The sequence below is a fragment of the Dunckerocampus dactyliophorus genome, chromosome 12, assembly GCF_027744805.1.
Source record: "Dunckerocampus dactyliophorus isolate RoL2022-P2 chromosome 12, RoL_Ddac_1.1, whole genome shotgun sequence".
Taxonomy (NCBI): domain Eukaryota; kingdom Metazoa; phylum Chordata; class Actinopteri; order Syngnathiformes; family Syngnathidae; genus Dunckerocampus; species Dunckerocampus dactyliophorus.
This window is the reverse complement of record NC_072830.1, coordinates 6,905,624-6,924,330: the sequence shown is the minus strand read 5'-3', so window position 1 is coordinate 6,924,330 and position 18,707 is coordinate 6,905,624. Positions and strand designations below refer to the sequence as shown.

General features: G+C 42.8%; 1 protein-coding gene across 3 annotated transcripts in view; it reads right to left on the bottom strand.

Annotated features, from left to right (window-relative positions):
• The window catches only part of pak4 (p21 protein (Cdc42/Rac)-activated kinase 4), a 28,458-nt gene extending 14,114 nt beyond the window's left edge, over positions 1 to 14,344 (bottom strand). Inside the window, exons 1-5 of one of the 3 annotated variants that reach the window (XM_054794509.1) lie at positions 3,472 to 6,324; positions 2,981 to 3,087; positions 658 to 885; positions 363 to 568; positions 25 to 226 (exon numbers count right to left, since the gene is read on the bottom strand). In XM_054794509.1, coding sequence (XP_054650484.1) covers positions 25 to 226; positions 363 to 568; positions 658 to 858 — 609 coding nt within the window. In that variant the 5' untranslated portion in view covers positions 859 to 885; positions 2,981 to 3,087; positions 3,472 to 6,324. Of the gene's footprint in view, positions 1 to 24; positions 227 to 362; positions 569 to 657; positions 886 to 2,980; positions 3,088 to 3,471; positions 6,325 to 14,197 lie in introns of those variants that run through there. The other 2 variants (XM_054794507.1, XM_054794508.1) reach the window with 2 other exon arrangements.
• Between the last annotated feature and the right edge of the window lie 4,363 nt (positions 14,345 to 18,707).

Sequence of the window (18,707 nt, the reverse complement as noted above, 5' to 3'; positions counted from 1 at the left end):
CAAGCATCTCAATCCAGGACCTACCTGGTCTCTGTCTCGTTTCTCTCTGTCTCTGTGAGGAGGCGGCGGCGGGGGACCAGAACCTGGTCTTTCCCTGTGGCCCCGGCTGGGCTCTTGGCCACGGGGCTGTTGCTGAGGCCGACTGTGGACGCCATCATCTCGCTGCGAGGAACGCTGACTGTGGCGGTGGTCACCTCCGCTCTGGTGGTCTGGTCTGGGTTGGTCTCTAAACAGAATCAGTATGGGATTGTTGCACCAAAAAGTCATGACATCAATGAAAAGTGCTTCTGGATAATTATTTTATTTACAGGTATGTCACGCTGGCACACCTGGAGTCCTGGAGTTGTCATGTGATGGCTCACCTGTCTGACTGTGAGTGGTGTCGCTGGGGGGGGTCTCCGTTCTCCTGCCCGCCGGAGCTTCTTCCCGAGAACGAGTCCACGCGAGTCTGGACGGGAGGACTTCCTCGTCGTAGCGAGTTGGATCGAGTCACAGACATGGTGTCAAACTCATCCAGCAGCCAAGTCAGAGAGCCATCTACCCCCAGCTTGCTGCCACGCACTATTGTCTGAACAAGGAGACGCAAACAAAGGTGTTCATCCTTCGCTAACAAACTTGCCAAGTACACTGGACTCTCAGAGCACCGGAAGTGATTACCTTGTGTGGCTCCACGGTGGTGATGACTGTGACGTCGATGAACGGCTTGGGCCTTTTGGCCGTGTCCTCGATGAGCGACTGCCATTGTCGCGGCAGGCCCACAAACTTCTGCTCCTGCTCGTCAAAGTCCGTGTGCACGCGGTGCTCAAAGTTAGACGGGGCTGAGATCTGGATGCGGGACTTCTTCTTCTTGGTGAACATAATGGTGGCGACAGCCGAGCATCAGACCTGCAGGGAGGAGGAGGCAGGAAGTGGTGGGAAAAAAAGGTGAGCAGGATACAAAAAAATGCAAATCAAGCTTTATTATAAAAAAATACATATACTGTAGAAACAAAGCTACAAAGTTTTAAATATTACGCCATATTATATGGCTGCACAATTCCTCACTCTTCCAATCTCCACGCACGCCTCGCTGGCCTGGGCGAGGTGGCTCCACTGCCCGGCCAGCGAGGCTCGCTGGCTATCATTCATCCGCTCGTTCTTTTGACTTGTCTTTATTGCATGCATTAATGTACTGTGGAGTGAGCGAGGCTGCCTTATTCTATCTTTCTATGCATTTCTATTTTTAAAAAAAAGTCCCACTGTCCTTTCGGGACCTCCCATGAAGAACGGCAGTGAGACCGTGGAAGTTTCTTATGTCTCAGAGAATGGCGATCTCGATTCTACGCAAGACAATTGCAAGTCACATTTTTTGCAGAACCGTGAAACCCCAAACAGGTAAGGTGAAAATGCAACAGCAGCCAATCAGAAGCTCAGGCTCCGACTGAGAACATTTGAGGTCAGCAGCACTTTGACACTGTCACTGACGAGAAAACACACCGAGCTCAGTGCTAAATTTGTCTCAGCCTGTTACTAGTATTTAATGACAACTGTACTTAATTTTAAAGACTGCATTTAAAGCAAAGAGTGACACCTCATAGTGAAAGTACTGCAGAACAGTGGTGAGACATGCCGCTCTGCAGAGGTAATGACAGTGTTGACAGCTGACATGGAGGCTGCAAACCCTCTGTCATTAGTGCTGGACTGAGACGGCAGCAGTACAGTCGATAATGTCAATAATGCAGCCTCACACACCGATTACAGAAAAACAGCAAGCCCATCCAAGTAACAAACTTCCATCTACTCCTCATTATCCACTGATGCCCTCCGCCTCTCGACGAAACTAAACCTAAAGCCCCCGTCCCTCGCTCTCCCAGCACTGCCGCCATGTTCGCCTGGCTGAGCAGTGAGAAACGTCTGATCACTGGACCAGAACCCGGCTGATGATCACACTGATGTACACTGGCCTGGTCCCACTTCTATAGATGGTGGTCCACACAACAAGTACTACACTGCGGCAGCTTCACTTCTTTATACGCTTGTATGACAGTTAATAAAAGGTTCACATCTTGACCCTGGAACAGATTATTTTTATTTACATTATGCAACGGGAAATAGCAAAATCGGAAAAAAAAGGTCAACGAGCATCTCAAAACAGATTGTGTTGGACAGTCAGACGTTCCACTGTAATAAGTAATTGCTCAATACAAGGTACATTATCTGTGCCGTAGTCTGTAGTTTCACCATCCTGCCTCTTTATTAGGAATAACCTGTCATCCAGTGTGGGAAAAGTAAGAGAGTCATATATGAGCCACACCAAGGACTGTGTCTGTGTGTGTGTATGTGTGTGTTACACAGTTCCCCCTTGGCTTTAATGATTTTCAGTGGGAGGCTCCTTAGAGACATACTTCACATAACTTTCAGTCGAAACAATCACAGCCACACTCACTGGTAGATAAGGACAACATAAACAGCTTAAAATACATCCTTACTCAGCGCATTTAGATTGTGTCCTTATTAATATGTACCGGTAGAGGAAGGCGTACCACGTGGTCGATTTGCCATTGGGAATATTTTGATAACTGTAAGGGCCACATGCATGTTGCTGCCCACAAATCTAGATTATGAATGTCATGGTTAAGGCATTTACACTTGAACCACCTTGAGAGTACAGTAATAACGCTTGTTCGCCATGTTACAAGGGAACATGCACGCTTGTCCAAAAACAATGTCACAACAGTGTGCACGCCTTATAAAAGACATTTCAAGTGTGAAATTACTTCATTTTGGCCCTCATGTTCTTTCGGTTTTCCAAAAGACAACATTCTCCTTATGCTGGTCCTTCCTGTTTACCTCTTTAGTGACCAAAAGCGATGTACATTAAAAAAGACTTGAACAGAGCGCTTTCTACTTGGTCAAATATGAACAAGCATGTGATGTGTAAAGTAAAGGTAACATGGGCCTCTGTAAACACACCTGAGGGCAGGAAGTCCAAGATACTCACCTTTGCCAAATACAACAGCGCATCCACCAAGACACAACACAGCTGTGGCCGTCGTATCCACATGTCACTCGTGCAAAGGTGGCTACAAGAGTCCTCAGATGAGCTGACTGGTGTTAGCATATGCGAATTATTGTGGGGAAAGATTTTCTGTCAGTTTTTTCTCCTGTATTTATTTTTTAATTACTGAAACAGCTTTCCTTTATTACACATTCTCTGAAATAGTTGTGTCATTGTGGTCTTGATAGTTACAGTTTAGTTAAAAAGTCAGACAAAGTGCTCAGTAAGTAACATAAGGGAAGGTTCCAGATGCAGGCTGTGTGCCCCCCTCCTCTTAAACTCAAACTAACAATAAATTACTGTGTATTTTCCCTGTTTAACAGCTAATCCACGCCGTGACATTTCAGCAACATTTGAGTGGACGCCAAGCTAAAACGTCCGCGTAACTTCGACAAACAACAAGGTTTTTTTTGTTGCTTTTTTTTTTTACTCACCGACTTAAATTAACACACGGCAGCAGGGACAGAACATCCACCTGACGTCATGTCGGAAGGACGACGACGACGGAGTTGTTGTTTCCGTGTTCAACTCGTACAAAGTGTCGTTAAGTCACCTCGGGAATTAAGTTAAAAAAAACAAACTCATGCGGACACAGACTAGTTTGAAGTACACGAAAAGGACCGCGAAGCGAACTTAAAAAAAATCACACACGGTCCTGCTGCTGCCTCTTTTGGGTGGAAACACAAAGTGACGCATTCCAACGCTCTTACACAAGCTCCGCCCAGTTTAGTGACGTCATCACGGTGAGCCCGTCCTCAATCATACTTTCACGGTCCAAAACAAAACACGAACACAAGAACACTATCAAAGCTATATTGTTTCACTTTTTCACCAACCAGTGTTTTAAGGGAGTTCAAATGTATGCTCTCTGCGCCCACTTCATTAGGTACACCTGTCAAGACGCTCACTTTTGACTGACACTGTCACAGAGGCTATTCATTTAACAATATAATCATTATTGTGTAGTTTGCAGTGGTGGACAACTGTACTGTATTGGTTATTTCTAATGTGCAAGTGTGGGCGCTGCTGCAAATTCTGGTAATGATCTGATACCAAGTAAATACAGGACCAATATGACCGATACAGATACTTTTTACTTGTACTTTTTCAAACTCCTTGAGTGATTTAGAGATTTTGCCTTTAATTTGTTGATCATGATCGTTATAATCAGATTTAAACACAGGAAAACAATTTTAGACACAAAAAATCTAAATAACATTGCAGCCAATACTGCAAAATAAGTAAACAAAGGTACTACGTACTATTGGCTCTCATTCAAATCCTTGCCTCCAAATCCCTCATGTGTCTAATAAAGTATTCACTGAGTTTGTAATCAATATCAATTGCAGTCTGGCTGATATATATATCGGCGGGCAGATTATGACATATCACCGATTAATCAATAACGGTGAAAATGTAGCCGATATACTTTTTTTTTTTTTTTTTTTGCTGCACCGCGATTCAGTTGCTCTCTCCAAGTGTCTCTCTGTCTGCCTGCGAAACGCAAAAAGAAAGCATTTTTTACACCATGGAAAGCTGTGACTTTGGAAAACAATATAACACTACACTTAAGAGCCACGCTGTCAGGGCAGAGAACATTCTAGTTTTTACACAAGTTTTGGAGAGCGTATTACAGCGCTTTAATGTTGTATACATTGCATATCTGTGAGGTAAACATAGATGGCAACTGTAAATTCACATGTCCACCATTATCGAAGACTATCATACGGGGTTTTAAAGTGAAATAAAGATATATGCAGATATACACAGCGTCCCATTTCACTTCATACTCAGGATCTAGTAACGTGATGCATGTTTTGATTATTTCTTATTTTGTTTGTAGTCAACTTTCTTTTTCCACTTTTTAATGTTTGCTTCAGCATTTGTTTTCAGCAGCTCTTTGCAAATACTCAGAGGCTGCAGATGGAACTTTTCAATATGTAGTAAATATGACTAATTGATATTGGTAAGATGTTTTTGTGAATATGCAGCCATCCATCCATTTCTTATGCGTTAAGCCTTTTATAAACACATCACGTATTAGCTGAAAAACACCTCACATTGTATTATCACTTTCAGCCCAATGCAGCCATATGTTTTTTGTTTTTATAATGCTCCATATCAAACTCTAGGCTAACAACCAAAATACACAAAATGTATATACTGTATTTTCATTTGACAGGAAGAGGAGAAGAGCAAAGTGTGGAGGTGTTACGTTAGATGCAACATGTCCAGTGTCCAAGTTAGCAAACTTCCTTATTTTCATTTGGTAGTCTTCTGCTTCTTTGCGTTGAATCATATTTTGGGTATTGTAAGAATTTATGTTCATTTACAGCATATATCCTGTGTAGATCAATGCTCTTTTTCATATATTGGCCCATATATCGGTTATCGGCTTTTTTTTTCAGCACCCAATATCTGTATCGCCATTGGCTCCAAAAATCCCACATCGGTGGGGCTCTAATATCAACAATTTAACAATACAAACAACAAAAAACACACAGATCCTTACAAAAATAAACAGAAGAGAAATGGAAAAATATCAATCCCATCACACTAGTATTGATTCAATATTGATACAACACTTGGTATCGATACTATTGGTATTTGTATTGATTCGCCCACCCCTTACCTACTACTTGTTCATTTATTCATTGTCACAAGTGAGCTGGAGCCTATCCCAAACAAACATTCACTTTAATTTGCGATAAACCTAAACTGTATGTACATTATAGTTTGTGAGTGAGTGTTTGTGTAGCCAAAAGTATAAATTCCTGTCCCATAATTAAAAACACATCAATATCTGTGTATTGAGAGACATTCTAAAAAGTGTACGATCTGGGCTTATCCAGCTAGATGCATCAAATTAAATATGGGGTCCATATTTCCATTAAGAAGACATGACATGATGATTGAAGCTGTTACAGATTAAAAGCCTTAATGACTCAGTTTGGCACAGCGGTCTAATAAAATCAGGTAATCGTGAAGAATGACGCCTGCTTGCGAACACAAACACATCCATCACTAGTGGACACACAAATCAGTCTTCAGCGAGCCTCCTCTGAAGCTACAGTTTCCCTTCAAAACAAGCAAATGTGATCAGTTCATGAATCTACAAAGACTGCACACGTCTTGAAGCGTCTCTATAAACTGTCGGCACCGGCGAGGAAGACGTCCCAGTCAGAAACAGGACGGCTAAGGAGAGTGCGCAGAGCTGCCAATCACGAGGCCCGTTTCAAACAAAAGCATGCAGCACTGCAGCCAATGGCGGTGAACTTCCAGAGGCAGGTTATGGAATGTGGGAAGGTCAATGATTGAAGACGAGAGAGAGACAGAGAGAGAGAGAGAGAGAGAGAGAGAGAGAGAGAGAGAACCCCACCCCCACCCCCCACATGCACACACAGTTCATATTCGACAGGGGCTCATCATCATCATAGGAAAATAAGCTTGTAATGTGGGGAATCCTTTGCAATACTGTACTGTAAATCCTCGGTTTTTGTCCTTAATTCATTCCAAAAGGTTTGACCAAAACCAAACTGTACAAAATAGTGAGGCAATTTTCCCCCCCATAGGAAATAATGTAAATCCAATTTTCCAGACAACCAACAATATGAACAAAAATAATTTTATAGAGAATAATTTTTGTTTTACATGCAGAAAACAATGCTAAATAATTATATATGAGCAATGGATGAAACTTATTGTTTAGTTTAGTTTATTATTTATTTAACAGGGACAATGTGCAAACACATTTGAGTTTTGACTTAGTTGGTAGTTCATGAACGCGAACACAAAGCAACTTTCCAGCAGACAAAAATGTTAGGAGGCGATAGTTGGCAAACAGCTTTTACCCACAGGCCATCAGGCTTCTCAACAAAGCACTCACACACGTCGCACGCAACACACGCACACACTCATAGCACTTTACTATTTATTTACTTATGTGCATGGCTCAGATCAAGGGTACCCAAGTGTTACATTTTGGGTAAAATTTCAAACTCGTGGATAGACCTTGGTAATGTTATCAACACAAACTTCAAAAATTGCAAAACACACACCCAACATACCAGAGCTCGAGACATCTTTCATTTCCCAATCGCAACCCTGCGAAGTTCACTCTTTCTTAAATGTAATGTACATTACTCGGTGTCCACTTTATGCTGTTATCTCTGCATAGATTTGACTTTTGTTAGAAAAGAAACTTATATTTGAGAGAGTATCATAAAATTAATAAAAACAAGTGACAAATCTAGATCTTGAGTTAAAGCTCTGAAAATATGGCAAAAATCAAATAAGGACACCGAGTTATGTACATTACATCTTCCATGGTGGCACACAAACTTTCTTGCAATTCTGTAATCTGTGGACACATTACCCCACTACTGTTTTATGTTACAGAGAACAATACAAGACACATGCAGAAAGTAGTTTTTTCAACTTAAACAATTTAAACAATGTAATTTATTTCTCTGTAATTTAAGCCATTCTTTTGTGACTGAGTGATGTGTACGGAAAGTGACCGGATGTTTTTTTCACTCGCATCATAAGTGCAGCAAATTAACTTGTAGCTTAGCATCATTCCGGGAGGCTTGACGAAGGAACTCCAACCGCTGGACATCGGTGTAAACACGGCGTTTAAATTGAAGTTGCGAGCGGCGTGGGAGCGATAGATGACAGCTAGTGAACACAGCTTCACTAACACTGGGAGGCAGCGCCGTGCAAGTTTCACCACTATTTGTGAATGGATGTAAACACGGCGTTTAAAGTTAAGTTGCAAGCAGCGTGGGAGCGATGAATGACAGCTAGCGACCACAGCTTCACTAATGGATTGTGGATGCTTGGGCTAACGTGTCTGATGCACTGTTCGAGCTTTCACCAAAGCCAGCATCATTTCTGAGGCGCCGCACGGCAACGAGACTGACTGACAATGACGACAGGGAACCTGGCGTGTTTGATGGAGAACTTGCCCCGCTGTTCATTTGGGATACAAAAGATGAGGACTTTGAGGATTTGTGGATGAGGATTGATCAAAAATAACGTGAGTGCATTGTTAAATACTTCAATAAAGTACAATTTACAGCAATTTAGCTGTGAGCTCAAAGTGTACGTACATAACTGGCTAGACACGAAATTTGGGTGTGTTAGACTTTTGTTCAAATAGTCTTATTTTACTCTTTTATACACAAAAAACCACTTTGGTTGCAGAGTTGAGTAATTATTCCATGAATATATACCATTGTAATCATCATGGGGTTTGTTTTTCCATGGAATCATGTTCTTCAAAATTTTCATCGGCAGGCGGACACGAAGGTTATGTGCGTTTCACTAATGATTACACGACAGTTATTTTTTTTTTTACACTGAGAATATTTGAATAAAACACATTATAAACCAATTTCAGACATCATTCTTTAATTCTAAGTAGAAATCATGACATAATTATCAGAGAAAATATTGTTAATTTTACAACAAAAGTAGACATGCTTTACATGTAACACTTCGATGTCCAAATATAGACACTTTTTTACAACATAGCCGTGCTAGCGCAAAATAAAAACATGAACAGGCTTAATTCATGGTTTGGTAAGCTTCCTCACTCTATAAACGTCAGAGTGATAGGAATAGTACACATTGTTAGAACAACAATTTCAAATACTACTCAAGTGAAGTTGAAGACAGCAAAGGGTACCCTTGATCTGAGCCATGCACTTATTATTTATTTGTATTAATGTCTCTTGTGTTGTTGTTGCTTAATTTATTGGTATTTATGTTTCTGATGTTCTTATTCATTTTCTTGTGTTTTTCTTTCTTTCTTTCTTTTTCTGGGAGAATGAACAGAACAAGAATTTCATTGCATAGCAGAACTACCTGTTTTACTGTGCATATGACAATAAAACTCTTGACTCTTGAATCTTTAGTTAAAGTAAGGGTAGTTGTAGTTCAGTCCATTTTATGGTAGGCTATGTTCACACTGCAGGTCAATTCAGATTTTTTTGTTTATATGTGAACTTTCTCTTGAAGATTAATAAAGTATCTATCATTTATCCGTATCTGATTTTTTTATGTCATGTCATGTGCGAGACTCGGATAAAAGGTACTCACCTACAGTATGTAGGCAAAAATTCTTCTCGTCATCAGAATTTTTTTTTTTTTTTTTTTTTTTTTTTTAAAGTGTCAGTGAAGTAGCTCACGGCAATGTCACACGACTACTGCCACATACTCCTCGATACAGACGTCGGCAGCAAGTCCTCCATGAACTGCCTTAGCCAAAATTCTTGCCCTCTTTCCTCTCAATCTCCTACGCGGAATAATTCGGTTAAGAAAATATTGACTCCCGTTGCACAAAATCCTTGAAATTTGCAGAAACATGTTAAGTACAGTGTGCACACACTGCAGCAATCTTTACTTCTTTAAACACAGACATGCATGTGACTTTGTGCTTTTTTGCGCATGCACGTCACTTCTCGGACGCTTTGCCTTCACATTAACAAGTCGCACATTTTTGGCAATGTGAACGACCACATTAAAAAATTGGATTTGAACAAAAAATCCATATTGGGCATCATGCCATGCAGTGTGACCGTAGCCTTAGTCAACGCAGGAATCAAAAGAATCAAAGTCAGGTGCAGACCTAATGAACCAGCCTTGAAGATTAGCGCAATTCCGTAAGTCTAAACCTCTGTACATCAATCCATCTCCTTCCACTTATCTGAGGTCAGGTTGCGGGGCCAGCAGCCTAATATGAGAAGCCAAGGCTTCCCTCTTCTCAGCGGCTCTTGAGGCGTTCCCAGGCCAGCTGAGAGACATAGTTTGTGCAGCGGCCCCGAACAATTCACCAAGGAGGCACCCGGGACTCATATTGAGCAGATGCCTTAGCCATGGCACCTGGCTCCACTTAATGCAAAGGAGCAGCGGTTCTACTCCAATCTCTCCCGGATGACAGTGCTTCTCACCCTCTCTCTAAGGGAGAGCCCACACACCCTACAGAGGAAACTCATTTTGGGCATTTCTACCTGCGGTCTCGTCCTTTCAGTTGCTACCCAAAGCTCATGGCCATAGGTGAGGGCAGGAACGTAGATCAACTGGTAAACTGAGAGCTTGGACTGATACAGAGTCTGCGTCACTGCAGACGCCGTGCCATCCTTCCCTCACTCGTAGCTAAACCTCGGGGATTAAATCTCATTGACGGCCTAATGAAAATATATTTGTTGACTGTATGCCAATATTCTGCCTCTGTCTATAAAACCAACAGTGGATGTCACTGTTGGGATCAAACATTATACACCACAGACAACCTCGCACCAGTGGAGGAACACACGAGTCAGCTGTTGTCAACCATCATCACACATGCTGTTGTTGTTGTTGCTCTGACATCAGTTTGCTCTGTCATTATGGTCACAAGTCATCTGCAGTGACGTTTTCAGTCTACATGACAAGCTATGATTTACAACCTATATGACTCTATAGTCATAAAGATGTACTCTATATTTACAGAGCGCTGATGATTGTATCATCCGGAATATTCCGGTCTTTACTGTGTAAAAAAAAAAAAAAAAAAAAAGCTTTAACAAAAAGCAGGCTGTTCCGCTCTCGTTTAACCTTGCCACTATTCTCTACTGTTGCAACACGGGTGCAGCTGGAGGGGGAGCATCCAGAACTTTCTCTTTCTGTTGTGCGTTTGTGAAGGCAGGTCCTAGCTTGATGTTTTGGACTGAGATGAAACAAGCCAACGTGCAAACACACACGGAGGAAACAGAGCTGCGCGCACACACAAACATGGACCACTGGCATCGAAGCAGGACATGATAAAAGTAAAGCATTAACAAAACAAAGAATCATTCATTTTCCCACTAAGTAAGGCGACGGTGATGGCTGTTTTGGTGTCGACTGACAATTTCACTGCAGCTGTGAAGTCAAACTGGATATAAAGTGGACTTATGAGGTTGTCCTATGATGGAGCCATGACTTTGGCACATCAACACACTCCCTTTGAATAAGTCTGACGAGGACAAAGAGGAGTTGAGCAGGAACATTTAGCGGCCATGATAAGAGCTCAAAGCACCGTTTACCTGCTACATGTACATTATTCAATTGTTTTTTCATTCCCGCTGTATTTTCCTCCCGGTTCCTGAACACCCACATGGACGTGTTGATGTTGGCTACTGTAGTCATTCCTGAGCGGACCCCCGCCTCCTCCTTCAAAGGCAACAGACTTGGCCCTTTCGTGTTTGTGCTGCTTTACACGGTGCAGGTCTGATTGAAGCCTACCTAGTGTTGATTTCATCTGTTTCCAGTCAGCTTAACTTGCTCCTTCATGCCTCCTGAGCCCTGCGGGGCCACAAGCGAGATGAGATCCCCATTGGATGGATGACTACATTATTGGCCTCGGCCCAGGTTAGACCCAGCACGAGTCATGAGATTGCAAAACACCAAGTAGCAACAAATCTGCACAATATTAACCATTTGGAGCAACTACACTAACTTTACAGTGTAACATTTTGCTCCACAAGCTTATCTCTCTTTATTTGTCATTATGATATCGTCCAATACGCCCCAGCGCCTCTGAAGTTGCACAATATCAGGTCAATATGCTTTGTGATGTGGGAAGGTCCTGGCTGCTCAGTACAAAAAAACAGAATGGAATGACAGTTCATGTTGAAGTGTTGCTTAAAAGATTGCATTGCATGTAGTAAAAGCTTTATGACGGCTACAGTTTGACCCTGCAACATATTATTCCTATTTCTACTATTTCCTATGGGAAAACAAATGAGAAGGGTCCTGATTGAACATGACTGTATGATATACTAGACCAGGGATGCATAAAGAAGGGTGCTGGAAGCCACTTTGATTAAAACAAATCCAATGTAGGTTAATAAAAAAAGGAAAAAGCTAAATATATCTTACTAATAATGAATTTAATTAATGTTCATAATATGCAGAGCGCAAGCTGAAAATGGCCCCCCAAGCCACACTACTACTAAACTGTACTACACATTTTTGTCTGGCACTGAGAGGCGGCTCCCGTGTTCTGGCCAAACGGCAGCTGTGGCTCGGAACGACCTGCAGGTCAAATCACTTCAAACTAACCACAACACACCTCGGCCCCCACCCTCCCAGACACAATGTCTTTCTCACAACAGCTTCCCCTGCTGCAATCCACCACAAACACCCTGTGCTTGATTGTCTTCAAATAGTCTGCAGGAGAGGACCCAGGCCACAAATGTGTTTTGATCAATGTGAGCAGGTTGCAGATGTTGCTGCTGAGCACCAGCGTTCATCATGACAAGCCTTACAGTCGTCCCTCACCACTTCTCAAGAATGAAAATGGCTATATGAAATAAAACACAGATATAAGACATTCAGAAAACTAATTGAAAGACACGTTGATATGTGATATTCTACACTGGTCACTAGATGTCAGTAATATTACATTAGCCACCGCAAGAAGTCCAGGAAGTTAAAAAAAAAAAAACACAACAAGGAACTCTCCCAATGTTAACATGAGTGAGTCTATACTATGTCTTATGATCTCTTATAATGTCTCATATATTGGGTAATATAAGTGTAAAGGTGACTACAGGGGCGTTATTCCATGACTAGAGGGCTCTAATAGTGTTAAAGCCCGTATTTAGAAGGTCATAAACATGTTCTAACAACGTAAACATTCCATTTATAAATAAGGAATCCTGCTTTGCGGAAATTCACTTATCATGGTCGGGTCTGGAACCAATTAATCGTGATAAACAAGGGATGACTGTATTTCCTTTTCCTTCCTTTCCGCTATTAATTACCATTAGGGGCTATTTTGACCCTTCATTTAGCACCGTTGAGATTTTAGGGGGTCTAGTGCTCAACTTTTTTGTCTCATAAACCACAGGATCTTTTGAGAAATGCCAAATCACTGTTTGACCCGGCAGCAATAGCACGTTGCCAGAGGCCTTACTTGTGCTCCTTCAAAACACCTGTCATGTTCAAAGACAGACAGCCTTTTTGCCTTTGCCAAGTCGGTAATAAATATATGAATACATAATAATCAAGCACAAAAAGTACAGCATAAATGTCCGTGACAACTTGACAAAGTCCAAGATGGCTGGGTCTTGTGCAGCTGCGGCTGCACTAGCTTCCGACCGTCAACTTTGCAGCAAACTGAAGACAAGTGAATGTATGATTGCAGGTCATTACTGGAATTACAACAGGCAAGCAGTGTGGATTATGTAGACGCTGTGCTGGAGGAATGCCTGCATCATCTCGGTCTGGTAGCCGGGACGACCCGGTAGCCACGTTACAGGTATATGGAGGCAACGCCACAGGAGACAGAAGCGCGGCTGTCACAGTTGCCTGACGACCAGGCTAAAGGCTAGACCATGACTCTACTTCCATGTACTCTCCTGCGTATCGTCTGTTATTAATACGTGTTACAGGGATTAGAGTGTAAAAAAATTGGTATTTTTATGGGTGCCTCCATTATCCACAGATTGACTGCATAAAGGAGATTGATGATGGTCCAGGTGAAGAATGACGAGCCCCGCCTCCTTCCATGCATCCCAGGAATGTTTGTTATGGCCAGCACTAATCAAACAAGCATGCTGACAAACCAACAGTCTGCTAAATGTCATCTCCAATCCAATGCGCATCTTAATCCCCCTCAGGTTGACAACTAATGACGCCAGTAGGGGGTCAAGGAGCGTCAACATGGCCGCAGTCTAACCGGAAGCGTTGTACTTGCCCGGAAATGACAATTTCACAAAGCCTGGTACGAGCACAACTTTTGACACACACCGTGAGGGAGAGACGGGTCAAAGTGTGTGGAACAGGTTAGTCTGGTGAGTTTACACCATGACGCCGAGCAGAGGGCTTAGCTGCCTTGTCATCAATGAATCTGGCTTCCGTAGCTGCAAATGAATAGGTCCCACAGCTTCAGGAAGTGTCGTCCGTTTACAAGTAACATTAACCTGCTGCTCGGAATGTTTACACATCACCTGTAAATAACCCGTGTGATACAATAGCGACGTCATACTGCAAGTGAGTAACTTTAGCAGAGCTGGCTAACTAGCGACTAACGTTAGCAAGAGCTAGCATGTAAACGGGACAGTCGCCTTCTGCTAGGGCACAACAAGCTTCAACTAAAGTTATTATCAGAACAAAAAAGCTCACACTCACCACACAAATCCCCACTGAACCGTCTCTGGCGCCACAAAGACCACAGATGAGCCCTGGATCACTTTACAAGGGTGGAGGCAGACTGACTGAAAAAACTACAGCCCAAGTCTCACTTTGCAGACGCCATGTTGGAGCAGTCAAGGGTAGTGGTGTGTGTGTGGGGGGGGGGGGGGGGGGGAGACTACATCCGGGGATCTGCGGGCCGTTACCGTGGCAGCCAAGGGGTCACTATGGAGGGCAGTGAGGTTAAACACTACAGGCATTGATTTGTTACTTGTTTTGATTACAAATTGGCTTTACTTTGTCAGCGGTTTTTAAAAAATATTTTCACAGTTTAAATCATAAACTTATTATTTTGAACTTTTTTCTGGAGGGTGTTTTCAACTTGAAGGAAAAAATCATGTGAGATTAAGAGATACACACCATCACACTTGCTTGGTTCTCGTCATGTTCTAGCATGTGTCTTATATAAGAGAGTTCCAAGAACAGAGACACTATATAAAAAAACAGATGTGGATATTGCCGTTTATGGGCGCAATGACCTAATGGTTAGCGCGTCGGCCTCACAAAAACATGCATGTTTGGCTATTTGGAGACTAAATTGGGTGTGAGTGTGAATGGTTGTTGGTCTATACTGTCCTGTGATTGATTGCTGACCAGTACAGGGTGGATCCTGCCTTTCAACCAAACTCAGCTGGGACAGACTCCAGCTCACCGAACGACCCTAATGAGGACACGTGCAATAGAAAATGGATGGATGGATGCTGCTGCTTGTGATGCTTGCTGCTTTTGACACACAATCGTCTGAAGGACAGTGAGGCTGCTGGACATGAACATAATCATTTTGTTTTATTTATTAAACTTTATTGTTGTAAGTTTCTATGTGAGCGACTGACGACACTGATTGCACTCGTGCAGAATGTTTTGGCATGTCCTCAAAGTCAATTTTCTTCGCGCTTTAAGAAGAGTCAGGTGCCCTGAAAATGATGTCAATACGGTCGCACATGCCGCTGCACAACACTGCCCTCTAGTGTTCAATACTTGTACTGCACATCAAGCCTGCTCACATACTGGATTATGCCGTTGTTTTTTAATTATATATTTATAATTACTTTTTAAATAATTTTAAAATTCATATAGAACTTAAGTTTAAAAATTTTATTTATATTATCAAATATATTTTTCTGTAGTCATTCTAGTTTTATAGTCAAGATATTCATGCATTCACATATGCATGGAATGTGTGTTTGCTGTGCAGATACTCTGAATCTAGACGCAATACCGCATAAACTACTATAGAAAGCTATTGTTTACTATTGTGCCTGTACTACTGTATTGCATCATACTGTGAACTATTATATTTTGACTCCCATGCTGCTCAAAAAAACAGTGTGGTACAGTTATATAAGCAAAAAAACGTTGACAATGTCAATCAAAAATAAGCATGAACGATGATTGACATCACGGTGCATCTAACTGAAGAACAACACACAAACTTGTTTGTCACACTAGAGTAAATGCATAGTTTATCATATTAATAATCATTGCAGTCTTAGCAGTCAGTCCATGGCAACAAAAACAGTCACTTTCGAAGACAGGAAGTGAGGTGGACGTTACAAAGGTTGCATTGAAGCTCATTCTTCGAGTGTGGTGACTCTAAAAAGATACTACAGAGATATAATATATGTATACATAATACTGTATATGTGTGTGTCTCCTTACAGCGACACATTGAGGCTACGTCTTCTGCTACATTTGAAGATACCTGAATAGTACAACAGCACCCTGCTGTGAACGAAGGACAAGGCAGATCACAAGTCAGTGTACGGCACGGGATGTCAGAGTGATATGATACATCTCTGTAGAAATAAGCTATAGGGTTGTTCTCTAAGCATTCTTAATTAAAGGGTTTCTCAGAGGAGGGGGTGCTACTGGAAGTGTTCCTAAAGTTTAACTATGGGCTTTAAGGGGAAGAATAATGCTGAGTCAGGACTTTTGTTTGAATATCAAGCCTGAGGGGGTCCAGTGGGGTTTCTAGAGGTCCTTCAAGGACAACAAAGGTTCAGGTATATTGAGGGTCCAGCTGGTGCATCCTTCAGCATCCCCCTGTACTCCCCAGCAGCATCCGAAACAAACTCTGGACGTCCCTTCTCCTCCTCCTGTGCGTCCTCTCTCTGTCCTCCATCCGTCCTGCAGCTTCACGCAAGGTCTCTCAGACACCTCTGCTTCGCGTGCACTCATCCAAATTTGGGCGCGCAGTCGGTGCGGTTGGGCGCCCCGGTGCTGGTGTTGTTGTACGGCGGGTCTGGCTTCCAGAAGAAGACGTAATAAATCACCAGGACGAAGGCGGCCACGGACACGCACAGGAAATAGGCGATGGCCATGGCCACTTTCACCCAAATCTTGGTGGACATGTTGGCGTGTTTGGCCCGAGGCTCGCCCGGGTAGCTCGGCCTCCTCTTGGGGTCCCCGTTCAGCTTGTCCACGGTGACGCTCGCCCCCCCGTCGGCTGCTTTCATCTTGTGATTAGCGCCAATTTCACCTCCGCTGTCTCCTCCGTGAAGCGGCGAGGGATCATCTGACGCGGGACAGCACGGAGCCCACCGACCCCCCCTTCTTCCCCGTAGCTGTCCGGTCCGGTCGGGATATAGTGTGGGCCGCGGAGGTCTGTTCGAGTGGGCCAGGCTCCGGTACTGCTGTGTCCGTGGTGCAGCTCGGCGAGCACACCGCGTCCTCTGTGCGCACCGGGAGGACTGAACTCAAGGAGGCTCTCATCGGCCGGATGGGACGGTTGTCAAGCTCACAGGGGCTTTGGAATGGTACTTTCCGGATGCGTTTCAAAATAAAAGTACAGCAACCACTACTACACACTAAGCAATGCATTCTATTATAAATCGCAATCAGACGACTAAAGAATGTACTTCAGTAGTAACTTCCCCCATTCATCATTACCTTCAATTATACTGAACCACAAATTGGTTAAGTGAATGCTAACAAGCACATTCTATTTAATGGCTACTAAGCGCAGGTGATTATTTCAAAATGACTAACTTCAGTTGTAGAAATAATTCAGCAACGTCTTAAAGTGAATATTCAGTTTGAAAACTTGGAAAGTATTAAGACACTATATTGTTGAGATGCCAGCTTTACTCCCAGGTGAAAATGCTATAAATTGCAGTTGTAACACATACCAATACTGTTAAGTGAATTTACAATTGCTTTCCACACAGTTACTTACTATCGATGCCAAAGACACTATGAACTTTTATTGTGAAGAGGCCGTGGCGTCATTTGCGGCGCATCTTCAAGTCTTTTCTGTCAAACTTAACGCACGGTGGCAAAAGGAGGGGCTGAAAGTGCGCAACATCCAGTGATTGGGTCATAGTTGGTGGCAGAATGTCCCGCAGCAGTAGATGTTGTGGGGGCGCAGTGCTAAACTGAGGCTTTTTTTTTTTTTTTTAAATCCTCCAGCACACGGGCTATTAAAACAAACAAACCAAAACATCTTGCACAGATGAGTCACAGGCTTTCAATGCATCCCCCCCCCTTCATTCCTGTCCTACAAGGTCAACATCGTCCACGAGCAGCAGCTTTAAAAATGCATGTGCTCGTGTCTGCTGGGTGATGAACACAGAAAATTCACCTCCTGACATGTGAATTTTATTCATTGCTTTAAGCAGCTGCTTGAGAGTCCTTATCATATCAAGAATACATCGAGACCCGTTTCCACACATACACTTAAACGTCCATTTGATTCTTGCATTATACAAAGTTTAGGAGACAATGTCCAATTTTTGGAGCACTTAATTATGTATACTTATAGTTTCTTATTTTATACCTTCTTATGTCTTCTGAGCGACTATAAATTGTCCATAGGTATGAATGTGAGTGTGTAAGGTTGTTTGTCCATATGTGAGTCAGCTGGGATAGGCTCCAGCATACCCCAGCAACCCTAATGAAGATAAGCGGCATAGAAAATGAATGGATGGATATCTTCTGAGCACAGTGTGTATTACTGCAGTGACAACAGACATATGCATTGCAGCAGCAACATCAACTAACCTGAGCTCAATAAGAAAGGGACAACATAAAAAAAAATGTGCATCCTTTTGTTCAAACATTTAAAATGCACAATTTGCTATATAGTGGACTTTTTTGTGTATTGCCTGCTGACCGACACTTCAATCTGATAAAAAACTGTAGAAAAAGACCTGTTGTCCATGACGACTAAAAGGGTTATTGCAAATAAAAACTTTAGAGTGTCACTCAGTGCCAACTGGGCAGCCTTGTGATTGGTTCATCTGAGGGACGAAGGGATGGGGGCGTCGGGTGGTCACAGGGCGCGCTGTCCACTGATTCCAGCAGCTCGGCTCAATTGATAAAGTTGTTGAGTTGTGCTTGTCTACCTTGCTGGCTGCCGTCAGACGTGACGCTCCTAAAGACGGACGAGAGAAAGCCAAACACGGCTGCTCCGTGGCGGCGAGGCTCTGCCCCTCCCCATCCTCGCAAA